At 39.1% G+C, this 18,771-nt stretch overlaps 1 protein-coding gene across 1 annotated transcript; it reads left to right on the forward strand.

Annotated features, from left to right (window-relative positions):
- Positions 1–3,012: 3,012 nt before the first annotated feature.
- On the forward strand, positions 3,013–18,699 carry LOC311494735 (uromodulin-like; the record flags this gene model as incomplete). Its single annotated transcript, XM_084553936.1, has 14 exons — positions 3,013–3,119; positions 4,245–4,336; positions 4,505–4,644; positions 10,399–10,553; positions 11,631–11,722; positions 11,891–12,030; positions 14,348–15,161; positions 15,330–15,496; positions 15,997–16,261; positions 16,354–16,562; positions 16,795–16,946; positions 17,967–18,206; positions 18,290–18,449; positions 18,535–18,699. The coding sequence occupies 14 exons, from the start codon at positions 3,013–3,015 to the stop codon at positions 18,622–18,624; spliced, it is 2,823 nt and encodes a 940-aa protein (XP_084410062.1). The 3' UTR covers positions 18,625–18,699.
- Between the last annotated feature and the right edge of the window lie 72 nt (positions 18,700–18,771).

An 18,771-nucleotide genomic window follows, 5' to 3' on the forward strand; every position in this document is an offset into this window, starting at 1 on the left:
GGAGCCTATTTTCAAAGAATCCAAATGTCAAAGAATCAAGACTTAAAGGCAGTAAACAGAAACATGAGATTAAGTCCAACATACACACTTGATAAGCAGTTATGTGTCCAGTCCCAGTTTAATTCATACACAGTGAGAGTGTTGAGATAAACCCAATGTCACCTGACTTCAAGGGAATCACTATATGTCTGAAATACTGTAATATACAGTACATACTTCTGCCTTGGACTTATAAACAAATTTATTTGCGGAAATTAACACTTACAGTTACTTACAGTTCCACAGTACAGTAAAAAAATGAAAAAAGTAGACTTCAACTTGTGATCATTTCATAAAACGTCCTTTTCAAGGTGTCAGGAAAACTCTACATACTACATACATTCAAAAAAACTCTATTTACTGTCCGTCATTTTAAGTGGTTATGTTATTAGTGAGCCACTCATTAGATACACAAACATGTGAACTTGTGAACACCATGAATCTTTGTTGTCTTACAGGACAGACATACTGATTGTACAGCAACAGAAACTGTATTTACTCAGGACTTGGTTTGTGTGCTGATTGTGTTTGGATTTGATCCTTTGGTCTGAGTTTGATTAATAAATAACTCTTTCTACATCATGTCAATCACTGCTGTAAGTGGTCCATTTATGTTGTTCACCAGTTTCAGTTCCAATTGTCCTTTGAACTCTGAAACTGACCCAGAATTTCCCAAACTCTGTCTCACTGGGAGCTTTTTAAGATAAGATAAGATAAGATAAGATAAGATAAGATAAGATAAGATAAGATAAGATAAGATAAGATAAGATAAGACATGTTTATTAATCCCACGTATGGGAAATTTCCTTGTCACAGTAGCATGGAATCTGGCAAAAAAATATATATACTGAAAAACAGTGACAACTTCGACAGGGAAAAAGTTTACCAAAAAAACACAAATACAAAATTTTGAAAAATATATACAAAAAATATACAAAAAATAACAATACTAGAAAATATAGAGAGAAAAAAACTAGAAATATAAAGACATTCTGTATATACAGTGTCGTGGTGGAATAAACTTTACAAACTTTGCTTAAACTTTGAAGAAAAAACTATGAGTTGGTGATGTAGTGGTACGTGCAAAAAGGCAGTGCAAAAAACAAAAAAAAAACGGATTAATTTGTGCAAAAGTACAGTTTTTATTGACTCAGGCTGGTGTTGTACAGCCTGATGGCAGCTGGAATGAAAGACCTGCGGTAGCGTTCCTTCTTTGGATGCAGCAGTCTGCTGCTGAAGGGGCTGCTTAAGTCTGAAACGGTCTGATGCAGTGGGTGAGAGGAGTTGTCCATGATTGATGTCAGCTTGGCTAACATCCTCCTCTCACCCACCTCCTCGATGGAGTCCAGAGAGCAGTCCAGGACAGAGCCAGCCCGTCTGACCAGCTTGTTCAGTCTCTTTCTGTCCTTCTCTGAGCTCCCACTGCTCCAGCAGACAACTGCATATAGGATGGCAGAAGCCACCACAGAGTCGTAAAAAGTCCTGAGCAGTGCCCTGCACACTCCAAAGGACCTCAGTCATCTAAGCAGGTGGAGACGACTTAGGCCCTTCTTGTACAGGGCGTTTGTGTTGTGTGTCCAGTCCAGTTTATTCTTGAGGTGAAACTCACTTTACTTATTCAACTTTCTCACTAGCTTCTGGATGCTCACACAGTCTCCTCAGGGTAAGTACAGAGATTGGAAAAGCAGTTGATTTCACAAGATAAGAAGAATCGTTTTAAAATACTGTTTTAAACATCTTCTCTTTCAGCAGGTTTATGTTGAGGATTTTGCCCATAATGGGAGTGCCTTGGACGTTGTTTTTGAATATACTTTTACATATTTTTACAGGAAACACTTCAGGTAAACCATCTGGCATTTTGTCATTGTTGGCTATACACATATTCACTGTGTAATTATACTGCAATTTCATTTTTGTCACACATAAAAGGGCTCCAATGAAGACAATAAATACAAGTTATTAGGATGTGAAATATTGAAATATACAGTACATACTTCTCCCTCGGGGTATGAACACATTTAATTGTGAAAATTAACAAACAGTTTGGCACCTGTTACTTAACCGCATCCAAAGGATCAGTATATTATTCACTTGAGGTGCCATCAACAAAGTGCTTGATTTTAAAGAAGCAAATGTGTGTTGCTGCCTTCTGTCTAGTTTGGGAGGCTAGTATTTGACGCTACTACAGAAATGGTAACACAAGCAGCATGCTTTCAGTGACATTCAGTATAGGCAGTGAACATTACTGGAACATTTAGAATATGAATAGACTATTTCTCTTACCTTTAAACATAAGAGCTCTCTGGTTGGTGGGTCAGCAACCAGTCAGAGGGCCAACAAAGGGTCCATTAACCATCAAGCTCTACTATGCAGCAGAAAGGTTAAGCAATTATTTATTTGTAAAGTTTATCCCACCATTCTCCACACTGTACATACAGAATGTCTTATAGTTTCTAGTTATTTCTCGTCCCTATATTTTCTCTATGGTATGGTCATTCTTTTGTATATTTTTTGATATATATTTTTAAAATTTTTGTATTTGTGTTTTTTGTGCTTTTTTGATAACCTTTTCCCTGTTCAAAGTCGTCACTGTCTTAAATAAACGACTGAGTGCTGGTTAAAAACCTGTCAGAGAGAGGTGGGCCTGGCAAGTTGGGGCTTACTGGGAGCAGGTGGTGCATCGTGTTGTTGTGAGAGTTGATAATGGACCAGTGTATAAGGTGCAACCTGAGAAAGGGTCCAAAACACTGCGTGTGCTTGAAAGAAAGGTCAAAAACACAGAAACAGACAGTGACAACTACACATGAAGACAGCACAGACAGTTCCCATGAGGAATATACATACCAGTCGGTCCCCTGTTATAGATTAACGAGATCTCAACCAACAGTGCATCATCACACAAAACCCCATTCTCACACTGAGCAGAGGCTAAATGCCAGAGCCTGTGAGCTCCATCCTGCTGGCAGTGAGGACATGGACCCTCAGGATCAGGAGAATGTGCCACAAGACAGAGATTATGAGGATGTCACAGTAGAGGAAGAACATCAAGTGAAGCAGCAGCCAGACAGACTAATGCCAAGGTACCCTCTCCCAGACCACCCCTGTACTGCCCCTCTTCCATATTACACACCTTCACACCCATATTACTTCAACTGTTTGACTCAGGCATATTATATCATGTGTTAAACTCCAGTACATCTTTCACTATAGACAAATGTCAGGAGACATTCAAAAAAAGCAGGGGAGAGTGTAAAGGGTTAAAAAGATGTTTAATAGAAATACGCTAAATTGATAGAGTGTATTGGGTTAAAAAGATACACTGCCTGGCCAAAAAAAAGTCGCCACATGGGTTTAACTAAGCAAATAGGTGCAAGTCTCCTATTGGATAATTACTGCATAGGCGATTATGTTTCAGCTGGCAACAAGTTATTTAACCCCAAGTGATGCAATGAGTAGCTTCTCATTTTTAAAATGAGAAGCTACCTGTGATACAATAATGTCTAAAGACACATCCTGTGGTTGTGGAAAAGATGTTAGTCTGAGAAGGGTCAAATCATTGGCATGCATCAAGCAGAGAAAACATCTAAGGAGATGTAGAAAAAACTAAAATGAGGTTAAAAACTGTCCAACGCATTATTAAAAACTGGTAGGATAGTGGGGAACCATCGTCTTTGAGGATGAAATGGGGCCGGGAAAAAAATCCTGACTGATCGTGATCGGTGATCACTTAAACGTTTGGTGAAATCAAATAGAAGATAAGTTTTTCCACACGCACAGTGTGAAGGGAACTCAAGGGATTAGGATTGAACAGCTGTGTAGCCTTAAGAAAACCACTGATCAGTGAGGCTAACTGAAAAAAAAAGGCGTCAATTTGCTAGGGAGCATAAAGATTGGACTCTGGAGCAATGGAAGAAGGTCATGTGGTCTGATGAGTCCAGATTTACCCTGTTCCAGAGTGATGGGGGCATCAAGGTAAGAAGAGAGGCAGATGAAGTGATGCACCCATCATGCCTAGTGCCTATTGTATTTATGTGGACAGGTAGCATGGTAACAAGATAATTAGTCATAATTTCATAATTTTTATGGCTGATCGGTGTAAATGTCTTCATTAAAACTTTACACAATTTCTATACATTGAAAAGCAGCTATAAAAAATAGTATTTCATCAGACTTCTGGCTAATTTGAACTTCCTGTTTCTCCTCAGCCAGTCAGAACGGCTACAGGATCAATGCCAACAGGAGCTGCTGGCAATCGGTGTGACCAACATCATGGGCTCCTTTGTCTCAGCGTACCCTGGTAGTTTCTGGAGGTTTGTGTGTTTGTGTGTGAGACAGAAAATGAGAGAGACCACAGAGGTTCGATATTTATATTGCCATGGTTTGTCTTGACTTCCAGGACAGTCTGACTATACTCCGGGTGACATCTTCTCATTTAATCTTGCCTTGCTTAATGTCTCTCCACCAGTATGTCCTCCGAGGTCAGTGGTTCTGGACTGCCATCATGTCAGCATGATAGATTACACAGTAATCAGTGAGCTGAAGGACCTCCTGAAGCAGTTCAAACTACGAGAAGTACTTGTCTTTTCTGGACTGCAGGTACGCCAGGTACGGCATTTTACGACATAACAGATTTCTACTGCTTATTGGTTAAGTATACAGTTTACTGATTATCTCTTGTTTGGCTCTGTCTGTGACCTCCACCCTCCTCCAGCTCTCTGTTCTGTTCTATTATTATTTGTATGTACATATGTCTTAATCAGAAGTTTTAAGAATGGGACCATGGAGTGTGTGTGTGTGATTAAGGAACAGAGAAGCTGATGCCACCTACCATAGTGTGTCATGTTATTTATTTATTTTTGTAAAATGAAATGATATATTTCTCTTATTTTAATGTTGGTAACAATGTGCTGCCAATGCAGAAACATGGAATAGAAAATCTTTTAATATGCTTAAATATATATATATGATTCTGAGTAAATTATTTTCTTAACCCAAATCACCACCTCTATACAGGGATTTTTAATCAATAAAATGTTTCATTTGTTGGCGTTTGTGTGTTTGTTTTTTCAAAAAGGTTTGTGTCGTGCATGCTCCCTGGGATGACCCTGCAACAATACTATGACTGCTAAACTGCTGTTTAGTCCCACCAGCACTTTTCTATCAGATTATTTTTTTTGGATTTGGTAAAGAAGAATTTTAGAGAACATACTGGGATGGGAGTGGTCAGCTGACTTTGCACAAAATTATACACGTCCTTGGTTACATGTCCAGGATATGTAAAAGTGATGTAAAGAACAAAAAATAAAATAAAATAAAAAAGGTTAACGACAATAGAGGCTATAATCTTGTCATAGTTCTGTTTTTGTCAGAACATATTAGCTTTTTAATTAAAGATACATATTATAGGATGCTTTCTGGAGGGTTGTTTGAGTATTCATCCTCATGAAGCAATACTTCTGATTAACAGTCTAAAAAAAAATAAAGGAACAGTGAAGTGGGATATACACCACACATGAAACAGTAATATCATATTTATCTTTAGAAAAGATCAAAACACCTGTTGAATCCAGATTTATGTGGATGTGTTGTGATGACTTCTTCACATTGCATTTTAGTTTTTTGACATTAAATATCAGTAAAAGTGGTAAAAACATCCATAGACGCTGCTTAACAGTTCTTAACAGTGTGTCCGTCTGTGTGGCTGAACATTGGCTTCTTTTTGAACAATATCCAAGACTTCAAGAAATATGTGCAGTCCTGCACACAGGTACTTTCCAGCAAAAAGTCCTGTAAAATACTTATTAGCACAATCCTCTGGTAGTAGTACAAAGTACTGAGTCAGTCATTTATTTTGCACCAATAAAACATAAATGGTGCAATGATTCCGGTATTTTATCATCATGAAGTTGCAATAGATCAAAGTGGGATCATGAGAAAGGTCAGTTTCTCTTTTGCACATTCAAAAGGAGCTCAAAGAAACCAGTTTGACTTGTGAAAACAATCTTTTTCAGAGCCAGTCAGGGATACATATTTCAGAAATATAACATCAGGTCCAACACACGTCTGTAATACAATAATAATCAATTACAGGTCCAGGGCCAATTAAATTCATACGAGAGTATTTGGATTCACCTAATGGCACCTGACTTCAAGGGAATTATGAAATGTTGGAAGTATGGTTAATGAAAACTATGAAAAATGCAAGAAACCGGATCATGAGACTGAATTATTTGGTCAAATGTCCTCCAGTTTTACTGCACAAAAGCTCAGTTTATGCTCTGTCATTTGAGGTGGTTATAAATGTGCCACTCTGTAGATTCATTAAACCACAAGGTCTCCATTATATTTGAACACTTGCACAGCTTGATTGTAATGTCATAAAATATACTGACTGAAATATTTGTATGGCAGTTCTGCTTGAATGAGACCTTTATCTTTTGACCAATAAGTAACTCCTTTGACGTGATATGAATCACTGTTAATTATATAACAGATTCTCACACTCGCTGGTACTGGTCACATTTAACTTTCCTTCATCTCCAGGGTAAGTACAGATATTTGAATAGGAATACATTTATACAACATAAGCATTATTTACTAGTAGGATTTTAAATCACCTTTCAGGAGTTTAAATGTGGTCCACGATGCGAGTGCCCGGGGCAGTCTTTTTGCTCATACTTTTTACCAAGACCACTTCAGGTAAACCATCTGGCTTTTTGTCGTCTTTGGTCAGACACGTATTGAATCAATCACACATGAAAGGGCTCTAGTTTAGAGATGGAATACAAATTAAAGCTGCCAGCAACAACATTCAGGATGAATGGATATACAGATGAAAGTGTATTTGCTTTTAGAATAAATGCACTCGCAGAATGCATAAAACAGACCTGATTCAGGGATATGACGTGTATTTTTAAGGGTGGAGGGTGACAATTTTTTGGGACTTCCGCGCGTCACGGTATTCCTGCGGGAGTCGTGCAGTACGGGAGTCAATTTCACTGTTGGTAACGTGATAGGGACGAGATAGAGCAAATAATCAACGGGAATGGGACGGAGCCGGAGATTAAATTACAAATGACGCTGCAATGCGGCGAGTGCGACCACCGCGGGACGGGATTCGTCTTTCTGTCGGGATTTTGCGGGACGGGTGGGCAGTCATGTGATCGGGATATGACGGGTATTTTTGCGGGCTCGGGATGGGGTGGGAGCGACAATTGATTCCCGTGGCACCCTCTATATGGAATGAATGAATCAATGAAGGACACTGCTAGCGAAGTTTTTGACGGGCTCCCACGCAATCCTGTTACACTGAACATAATTACACAGGAAAGTTTACTTTTATTTGTTCAGAAAAGGTTGAGGTTTGTATTAATTACAATGTGTGAAACAAAAAACATTTTTTTTTTGTTTGGGAGGGCTGAAAATTTTCTTATGTACCAAAGGGGGTCCCAGCAGAAAAAGTTTGGGAACCACTGCATTAGATACACAAACATGTGAACTTGTGAACACCATGAATCTTTGTTATCTTACAGCACAGACATAGCCTACTGATTGTACAGTAACAGAAACTGTATTTACTCAGGACTTGGTTTGTGTGCTGATTGTGTTTGGATTTGATCCTTTGGTCTGAGTTTGATTAATAAATAACTCTTTCTACATCATGTGAATCACTGCTGTAAATGGTCCATTTATGTTGTTCAATTTCCCAAACTCTGTCTCACTGGGAGCTTTACTTATTTAACTTTCTCACTAGCTTCTGGATACTCACACAGTCTCCACAGAACAAGTACAGAGATTGGAAAAGCAGTTGATTTCACAAGATAAGTAAAAATAAAAAAATAAAATAAAAATAAAATACTGTTTTAAACATCTTCTCTTTCAGCAGGCTTATGTTGAGGATTTTGCCCATAATGGGAGTGCCTTGGACGTTGTTTTTGAATATACTTTTACATATTTTTACAGGAAACACTTTTTGTCATTCACATATTCACTGTGTAATTATACTGCAATTTCATTTTTGTCACACATAAAAGGGCTCCAATAAAGACAATGAATACAAGTTATTAGGATGTGAAATATTGCAATATACAGTACATACTTCTCCCTCGGGGTATGAACACATTTAATTGTGAAAATTAACAAACAGTTTGGCACCTGTTAACCGCATCCAAAGGATGAGTATATTATTCACTTGAGGTGCCATCAACAAAGTGCTTGATTTTAAAGAAGCAAATGTGTGTTGCTGACTTCTATCTAGTTTGGGAGGCTAGTATTTGACGCTACTACAGAAATGGTAACACAAGCAGCATGCTTTCAGTGACATTCAGTATAGGTAGTGAACATTACTGGAACATTTAGAATATGAATAGACTATTTCTCTTACCTTTAAACATAAGAGCTCTCTGGTTGGTGGGTCAGCAACCAGTCAGAGGGCCAACAAAGGGTCCATTAACCATCAAGCTCTACTATGCAGCAGAAAGGTTAAGCAATTATTTATTTGTACAGTTTATCCCACCATTCTCCACACTGTACATACAGAATGTCTTATAGTTTCTAGTTATTTCTCCTCCCTGTAGTTTCTCAGAGTATGGTCATTCTTTTGTATATTTTTTGATATATATTTTTAAAATTTTTGTATTTGTGTTTTTTTTGTGCTTTTTTGATAACCTTTTCCCTGTTCAAAGTCGTCACTGTCTTTGTGTGTATATATACATATATATATACATATATATATATATATATATATATATATATATATATATATATATTCAAATTCTGTGCTACTTGAACAAGGAAATTTCCCACACGTGGGATTAAATAAACGTTTTATCTTATCTTAGCTTATCTTAAAGGTTCATTCACAAAACCACCGAGCAAATCACATATATCAACACATAAATTAATAACATATCGCATTCAGTGATATTGTTTCCTGTTTGAGCTTTGAACACATGCTTCCCCCTCCTCAATATGACATTTGGTTTCTCTCGGAAACTTTAACTGGCGTTCAGACCTCCTGCGGGTTCTTGTTGGCTTGAACACCTGGGAAACTTTTAACAGCACATCAGAGGTTGTGCTAGACTTTTTCGTTGTCTGTCATTGTGACTGACAGGGTCATAAATATCCCATCATAATCTATTTTTACCCGTAACTTTAATTTTTTAAAATGATAATAATGCAATTCAGTAGCTTTTAATTTTCATTAAAAGTTCATTAACTTTAAGTACTTTTTCAGTATTGACAGTATTGACTTAAATGGTAACGAAAAAAAAAAGTTCGGGCTGCCGACACGTCTTGTCCATACTCGGGCCGGGACTGGTAGCGCCAACAGCTCTTAGATGGTACCGTAGGGTTGAAGTGCTTCGGTGGTATGCAGACTCTTTTATTTTGCACAATTTGCACAAAAACTCATCACTCCTAGCAACGTGCTTTCATCTGATTCCTCCTCTTTTGTAGCCGTTAGCTGGATAAATGTAGACATATGAGTATATACTGGTACTAATTGACCACTTTACACACTTTGCCCAGGGAAAGCTGCTGATAGGATATTCCAAGACTTCCCTCGCTTTGGATATCCTGAGAAAGTCCACCACGATCAGGGGAGGGAGTTTGAGAATAGTTTATTCAGCAGGTTACAGCAGCTGGTGGGTATCAGTCACTCCCGTACAACACCATACCACCCACAGGGTAACACAGTGGAGAGAATGAACAGTACACTCCTTCAGATGATGCATACGTTGGAAGAAGAGAAAAAAAAGTGGAAAGATCATCCCCATGTTGTGCACGCTTATAATTGCACAAGGCATGAGGCCACCGGCTTTTCACCATTCTTCCTCTTGTATGGTCGACCCCCACGCTTGCCTGTTGACTTACTGTTACCAGCCAAGAGAGAGTCTGGGACACCTGACCAGCGGACTTATGCAGAGAAATGGGCAAAGAGAATGTGTTGAAATTGCAGCAAATAACAGTGATAAATTCTCGGCCAAGGGCAAAAGACAGTTTGACAGAGCAGTCAGAGGTATCGTTCTTCGGCCAGGAGACTGAGTGCTGGTTAAAAACCTGTCAGAAAGAGGTGGGCCTGGCAAGTTGGGGCTTACTGGGAGCAGGTGGTGCATCGTGTTGTTGTGAGAGTTGATAATGGACCAGTGTATAAGGTGCAACCTGAGAAAGGGTCCAAAACACTGCGTGTGCTTGAAAGAAAGGTCAAAAACACAGAAACAGACAGTGACAACTACACATGAAGACAGCACAGACAGTTCCCATGAGGAATATATCTATCAGTTGGTCCCCTGTTACAGATTAACAAGATCTCAACCAACAGTGCATCATCACACAAAACCCCATTCTCACACTGAGCAGAGGCCAAATGCCAGAGCCTGTGAGCTCCATCCTGCTGGCAGTGAGGACATGGACCCTCAGGATCAGGAGAATGTGCCACAAGACAGAGCTTGTGAGGATGTCACAGTAGAGGAAGAACATCAAGTGGAGCAGCAGCCAGACAGACTAATGCCAAGGTACCCTCTCCCAGACCACCCCTGTACTGCCCCTCTTCCATATTACACACCTTCACACCCATATTACTTCAACTGTTTGACTCAGGCATATTAACATGTGCAACATAAAGCAGGGGAGAGTGTAAAGGGTTAAAAAGATGTTTAATAGAAATACGCTAAATTGATAGAGTGTATTGGGTTAAAAAGATACACTGCCTGGCCAAAAAAAAGTCGCCACATGGGTTTAACTAAGAAAATAAGTGCAAGTCTCCTATTGGATAATTACTGCATAGGCGATTATGTTTCAGCTGGCAACAAGTTATTTAACCCCAACTGATGCAATGAGTAGCTTCTCATTTTTAAAATGAGAAGCTACCTGTGATACAATAATGTCTAAAGACACATCCTGTGGTTGTGGAAAAGATGTTAGTCTGAGAAGGGTCAAATCATTGGCATGCATCAAGCAGAGAAAACATCTTAGGAGATTGTAGAAACTACTAAAATGAAGTTAAAAACTGTCCAACGCATTATTAAAAACTGGTAGGATAGTGGGGAACCATCGTCTTTGAGGATGAAATGGGGCCGGGAAAAAAATCCTGACTGATCGTGATCGGTGATCACTTAAACGTTTGGTGAAATCAAATAGAAGATAAGTATTTCCACACGCACAGTGTGAAGGGAACTCAAGGGATTAGGATTGAACAGCTGTGTAGCCTTAAGAAAACCACTGATCAGTGAGGCTAACTGAAAAAAAAAGGCGTCAATTTGCTAGGGAGCATAAAGATTGGACTCTGGAGCAATGGAAGAAGGTCATGTGGTCTGATGAGTCCAGATTTACCCTGTTCCAGAGTGATGGGGCATCAGGGTAAGAAGAGAGGAAGATGAAGTGATGCACCCATCATGTCTAGTGTCTACTGTATTTATGTGGACAGGTAGCATGGTAACAAGATAATTAGTCATAATTTCATAATTTTTATGGCTGATCGGTGTAAATGTCTTCATTAAAACTTTACACAATTTCTATACATTGAAAAGCAGCTATAAAAAATAGTATTTCATCAGACTTCTGGCTAATTTGAACTTCCTGTTTCTCCTCAGCCAGTCAGAACGGCTACAGGATCAATGCCAACAGGAGCTGCTGGCAATCGGTGTGACCAACATCATGGGCTCCTTTGTCTCAGCGTACCCTGGTAGTTTCTGGAGGTTTGTGTGTTTGTGTGTGAGACAGAAAATGAGAGAGACCACAGAGGTTCGATATTTATATTGCCATGGTTTGTCTTGACTTCCAGGACAGTCTGACTATACTCCGGGTGACATCTTCTCATTTAATCTTGCCTTGCTTAATGTCTCTCCACCAGTATGTCCTCCGAGGTCAGTGGTTCTGGACTGCCATCATGTCAGCATGATAGATTACACAGTAATCAGTGAGCTGAAGGACCTCCTGAAGCAGTTCAAACTACGAGAAGTACTTGTCTTTTCTGGACTGCAGGTACGCCAGGTACGGCATTTTACGACATAACAGATTTCTACTGCTTATTGGTTAAGTATACAGTTTACTGATTATCTCTTGTTTGGCTCTGTCTGTGACCTCCACCCTCCTCCAGCTCTCTGTTCTGTTCTATTATTATTTGTATGTACATATGTCTTAATCAGAAGTTTTAAGAATGGGACCATGGAGTGTGTGTGTGTGATTAAGGAACAGAGAAGCTGATGCCACCTACCATAGTGTGTCATGTTATTTATTTATTTTTGTAAAATGAAATGATATATTTCTCTTATATTAATGTTGGTAACAATGTGCTGCCAATGCAGAAACATGGAATAGAAAATCTTTTAATATGCTTATATATATATGATTCTGAGTAAATTATTTTCTTAACCCAAATCACCACCTCTATACAGGGATTTTTAATCAGTAAAATGTTTCATTTGTTGGCATATGTGTGTTTGTTTTTTCAAAAAGGTTTGTGTCATGTATGCTCCCTGGGATGACCCTGCAACAATACTATGACTGCTAAACTGCTGTTTAGTCCCACCAGCACTTTTCTATGAGATAATTTTTTTTGGATTTGGTAAAGAAGAATTTTAGAGAACATACTGGGATGGGAGTGGTCAGCTGACTTTGCACAAAATTATACACGTCCTTGGTTACATGTCCAGGATATGTAAAAGTGATGTAAAGAACAAAAAATAAAATAAAATAAAAAAAGGTTAACGACAATAGAGACTAAAATCTTGTCGTAGTCCTGTTTTTGTCAGAACATATTAGCTTTTTAATTAAAGATATATTTTATAGGATGCTTTCTGGAGGGTTGTTTGAGTATTCATCCTCATGAAGTAATACTTCTGATTAACAGTCTAAAACAAACTAAAGGAACAGTGAATATACACCACACATGAAACAGTAATATCATATTTATGTTTATAAAAGATCAAAACACCTGTTGAATCCAGATTTATGTGGATGTGTTGTGATGACTTCGTTACATTGCGTTTTAGGTTTTTGACATTAAATATCAGTAAAAGTGGTACAAACATCCGTAGACGCTGCTTAACAGTTCTTAACAGTGTGTCCGTCTGTGTGGCTGAACATTGGCTTCTTTTTGAACAATATCCAAGACTTCAAGAAATATGTGCAGTCCTGCACACAGGTACTTCCCAGCAAAAAGTCCTGTAAAATACTTATTAGCACAATCCTCTGGTAGTAGTAAAAAGTACTGAGTCAGTCATTTATCTTGGAACAATAAAACATAAATGGTGCAATGTTTCCGGCATCTTATCATCATAAAGTTGCAATAGATCAAAATGGGATCCTGAGAAACGTCAGTATCTCTTGTGCACATTCAAAAGGAGCTCAAAGAAACCAGTTTGACTTGTGAAAACAATCTTTTTCAGAGCCAGTCAGAGATACATATTTCAGAAACATAACATCAGGTCCAACACACATCTGTGATAGAATAATAATTAATTACATGTCCAGGGCCAATTAAATTAATGCGAGAGTATTTGGTTTCACCTAATGGCACCTGACTTCAAGGGAATTATAAAATGTTGGAAATATGGTTGAAAACTATGAAAAACGCAAGTAACCGTATCATGAGACTGAATTATTTGGTCAAATGTCCAGTTTTACTGCACAAAAGCTCAGTTTATGCTCTGTCATTTGAGGTGGTTATAAATGCCACTCTGTAGATTCATTAAACCACAAGGTCTCCATTATATTTGAACACTTGTACAGCTTGATTGTAATGCCATTAAAAATATTGACTCAAGCATTTGTAGGTCATTACTGCTTGAATGAGACCTTTATCTTTTGACCAATAAGTAACTCCTCTGACGTGATATGTTGTACCCGTTAATTGTACAACAGATCTATAAATTCTCACACTCGTTGGTACTGGTCACATTTAACTTTCCTTCATCTCCAGGGTAAGTACAGATATTAGAATAGGAATACATTTATACAACATCAGCATTATTTAGTGGTAGGATTTTAAATCACCTTTGTCTTTTTCAGGAATTTAAATGTGGTCCACGATGCAACTGCCTGGGGCATTCTTTTTGCTCATACTTTTTACCAAAACCACTTCAGGTAAACCATCTGGCTTTTTGTCGTCTTTAGTCAGACACATATTGAATTAATCACACGTAAAAGGGCTCTAGTTTAGAGATGGAATACAAATTAAAGCTGCCAGCAACACCATTCAGGATGAATGGATATACAGATGAAAGTATATTTGCTTTTAGAATAAATGCACTCACAGAATGCATAAAACAGACCTGATTCAGACTTAATCATAATTACTTAATCATCAAACTATTCTCTTCTTCTTTTTGTAGGGACACTTGTTACCAGCTGTGATTCATGTCATAATGAAGCCACCTGCTTGGAGTCACGAGAGAGAGGCGACTCTTTCAGCAGCCAGGCTCTCTCTTGTGTCTGTAAAGACGGCTTCGTAGGTGATGGTCTAAGCTGCTACGACACAAAACGCTGCAATGACTCATCGTGCTGTACCCAAGGTTTCCACTGGTCACCAGACAGTGGCTGTGTGGACACTGATGAGTGCTCCCTCTCCAACCCACCCTGCACGCCACCTGAGATTTGTTATAACACACCAGGATCATTTGAATGTCTGCAGCCTTCCTCCAGGATCAGAACAAGCAACTCTTCCCAATCGATCCAGTTTAGCTGTGGACAAACAGTTTGTCCTTTAGGCTGGGACTGCATCCAAAGCAATGGGACTGCCGAATGTGCTGACCCATGTGACATCTATACTGTACTGGATGATGACTGGCGTTCAATAAATAACACTAGTAATGAGGTCATACACTGTGATTATCGTATTAACTGGCAAGGCTGGTATCGCCTGTTTCTGGAGGGTACCAGTGCTCATATTCCAGAGAGGTGTATAGAAATATACAGGTGTGGAACTAGTGTTCCTATGTTTATAACAGAACCTCATCCCACACAGTCAGAAGGAATTGTAAATCGCACGGTTTGTAATACCTGGTGGGGGAGTTGCTGTCATTTTGACTCACACACCATTCATGTCAAACGCTGTGATGGAAACTACTATGTCTACAAACTTGTGAAGCCATACTCAGTCTGCGATATTGCATACTGCGCAGGTAATGTTGCATTTCAACTATTGTAAGAACACATTACATTTTCTTTTCTAATGCATTCATTGAACTGATGATTAAATGGTTCTCTTACACTCTAATTCAGCTTGTGAGAAAAGAAATATTACTTTACTAAAAGTGCACTTTTTCTTTTTTTTTTTTTATTGTAAACAGAGGTGGACGAAACAGATCCTGGAGTTCCTTCCACAACACCTGAGCCAGTGTCACAGACCTCTGCTGCAAATCAGATAAACATCACTACCACAACCACAGCAGACAGCACAGGAGTTGAGGGTCAGATCCGTCTGGCCAATGGAGGAAACAGCTCTTGCTCTGGCAGAGTGGAGATCTTCCACAGTGGACAGTGGGGGACAGTGTGTGACGATGCCTGGGACCTGCTTGATGCTCAGGTTGTGTGCAGACAGTTGGGCTGTGGTAGGGTCCTCTCAGCGCCATCAAGTGCACGATTTGGACAAGGAACTGGACCCATATGGTTGGATGACGTCTATTGTACAGGCAGCGAATCAAAGCTCTCTGAATGCAGCCATCGAGGGTTTGGATCTCACAACTGTGGTCACCATGAGGATGCTGGTGTCGTCTGTGAAGGTAAATACAGATTTAAGCACCAACACAAAATTCTAACTGTGTCACATGTCAATGGCCTTACATTTAACATGGAGGACTTCAGTTTTGAAATGTGTTTTGATTCTTTATTTCTTATTGACGCTAACAAGTCCACATTTCATCTGTGTCTCACAACAACAGTATTTTGTTCCTTGTTTTTCATATAGCTGCTTCACCAGTTAGGCTGGTCAACTCTGACAACCGCTGCTCTGGCAGAGTGGAGATCTTCCACAGTGGACAGTGGGGGACAGTGTGTGATGATTTGTGGGACCTGAATGATGCTAACGTGGTGTGCGGACAGCTGGGCTGTGGTAGGGCTCGCTCAGCGCTCCAAAGTGCAGCTTTTGGACAGGGCAGTGGACCCATCTGGCTGGATGATGTCAGATGTTTTGGAAATGAATCATCAATAACAGACTGCAGACATCAGGGGTTTGGAAACCACAACTGTCATCATAGTGAAGATGCCAGTGTTGAGTGTGAACGTAGGTTTATTAACACATTTATAATTTCACACTTAGATGAAGGTTTTCTGGAGGTTCTCTTCTTGGTCTCATTCGTATATATTTTTCTTTAGCTCACCATAACTCACTCCAGCCTTCCCAACTTATCTGTGGTCGTGATAAAATCCAGGTAGGACTGCTTTTCAATAAAGTGGTTTCCACTGGTTTGGATCCATTCTCTGGCAGCCTGGCTTCTCCCAACTGCTCCTGGGCCACAGTTCGTGATGATTTTGTTTGGTACGAAGTGGAGGCTAAGGCCGGTGCCTGTGGAAACGTCCTGACGGTAAGTATTTGACTACAGGTTTCTTTCTTTTTTGAGAGCCTCCAGTCTGCTTCTAATCTGTTGACCTCATACACAAACTGCCCTGCCACATACACATGAGGCACATACTGTATGTAGTCTTAGTACTTGTACAGTATCTCACCATGATCAACTGTTCATCTTAAATCACTTGTGCTCGTAGAACTCTCTCTAATCATTGAACTCAATGATAAATGAATTATGTGTCTTTCAGACCAACCGCACACATGCCATCTACTCCAACAGTTTATTTATCTACCCAACAAATAATACATCCTTTGCTGTTCCTGTGAGTCTTCCCTTGTCCTGCGCTTATTCCTTGGACACAGACACCAGCCTGAATGTGGCTATCAGACCAGAGCTGCCGTGAGTAGGCTTTAATTAAATGTAGATGTAACATCACTTCATCATATGCAGTCATAAAAAAATAACCTTTATTTCTTACATGTTGTAATGGTTACAATAGAATAACTGGGCTGTTATTAAGAGTTATTTTGTCAGTAATAATCTAATAATATTAATATGATGAATTGTTTTACGTCTTTTAAATATTTTATTCAACACTTCCCAATTATTCACAAAGCTGACTTATCTGTCCTAGCTTGCCTGCTGACTAAAGAAAACACAGTGTCAAATCAAATCTAAATAAAATGAAATGAAACTTAAATAGACGGTCTGGGGTCTCTCCGTTCAGAATTCATTATGCCTGGCAAATATCTTCAGGCCAAATAAAGTAGTTGTGCAGACTTTATGAGGTGAAGGACAGAAGACAGTAACACAGTTACATGCGTCACTGGAGCGCGGTTGAGTTGGTTGTCTTTACAACAAAATTGCTGCCATTGGGAAAAAAAGTGTAATGTTTTAGATTCCACATTGGATGTGTTGTACAAAACACTGACAGTTAACAGTGATTACATAATTTATTGAGAAGTATATGTAACATAATGAATTGTTGTAGGAGTATCCAGCTGTGTCAGAGAGTATTTGTTTTCTCCATATCAGTAGAAACATGCTCCATAATGAAATCCTTATGGTGTGTTTCCTAACTCATATTCTGATAAGAATTCTGATTCTGTTCTGTTTTGTTATTGTTTCAACAAAATTCAATAATTAGTGGTCCATAAAAGAAAATCCTGGAAGGGCAGTATGGATGCAAACTTTATGCATCCATCCTTTTTTATGTTCTTGAATGACTAAGGCTATAATTAATGTATGTGATGGAAATTTGCCTTTCCAAATAAAAAGATAATTTAAAAAAAATAATAACAATAACTCTGAGGATAAGATCATATATATATACATATATATATAAATATATATATACATATATATAAACTACGAAGAAGAAAATGTGAAAGAGTGACATGGTTCTCCTTTTTTTGACAGGTCACCAGTCATTTCAGGTTCTGGTCCAAAAGCTAGAGCCTCTATGTTTCTGTTTCATGACTCCAGCTACACTCAGACTTATCCTGCAGGCAGGGTCACCCTCACTGTGGGCTCACCGCTGTATGTGGGCGTCTTTGTGGACAAAAGAGACCCAAGCTTTGCACTTGTTCTGGAAGACTGCTTCGCCACTCACTCATCAAACCCTAATGATCCCACACAGTACTCTCTGATCCACAACAAGTATGTGCACTTCTTGACCAGTTGATGCTTTGTAGGATCCTGAGACATGTAACAACCCTGATGATCTCCATCTTCTCTGATAGGTGTCCTACAGACCGCCAGCAGGTGTCAGTGACTGAGAGCGGCTCATCCCTCCGGGCTCGTTTCACTGCTCTCTTGTTCCCATTCCAGGGCGAATACAGAGATACTTATCTTCACTGTGGACTCAGCCTGTGTGACCGGAGGTTCTCCAGCTGTATTCCTGTGAGTTACACATTTCACTTTATCAGCTGTCCATATGCACTGCTCAAATCTCTTTTGATGCTATGATTTTTTTCCACCCCTTCAGACTTGCAGAAACAGGACACATCGCTCTGTTTCCATATCTGCTTCTATGGAGCCCATCACCATTGGGCCAATCATTTGTGAGTATGAATAACAATCTAGTTTCAGGACAAATGACTCAACACAACAACCTTTATTAAATTAATAATCACTGTCTCCTTTTTATCTTTAGGGGAAAAGCCAGCAGATTGACCTGTAACATCCAATAACAGAAACTAATAATTGGAAGGATATTTTTTAT

The sequence above is a fragment of the Chelon labrosus genome (assembly GCF_963514085.1).
Source record: "Chelon labrosus genome assembly, chromosome: 2".
NCBI classification, from domain to species: Eukaryota; Metazoa; Chordata; class Actinopteri; order Mugiliformes; family Mugilidae; genus Chelon; species Chelon labrosus.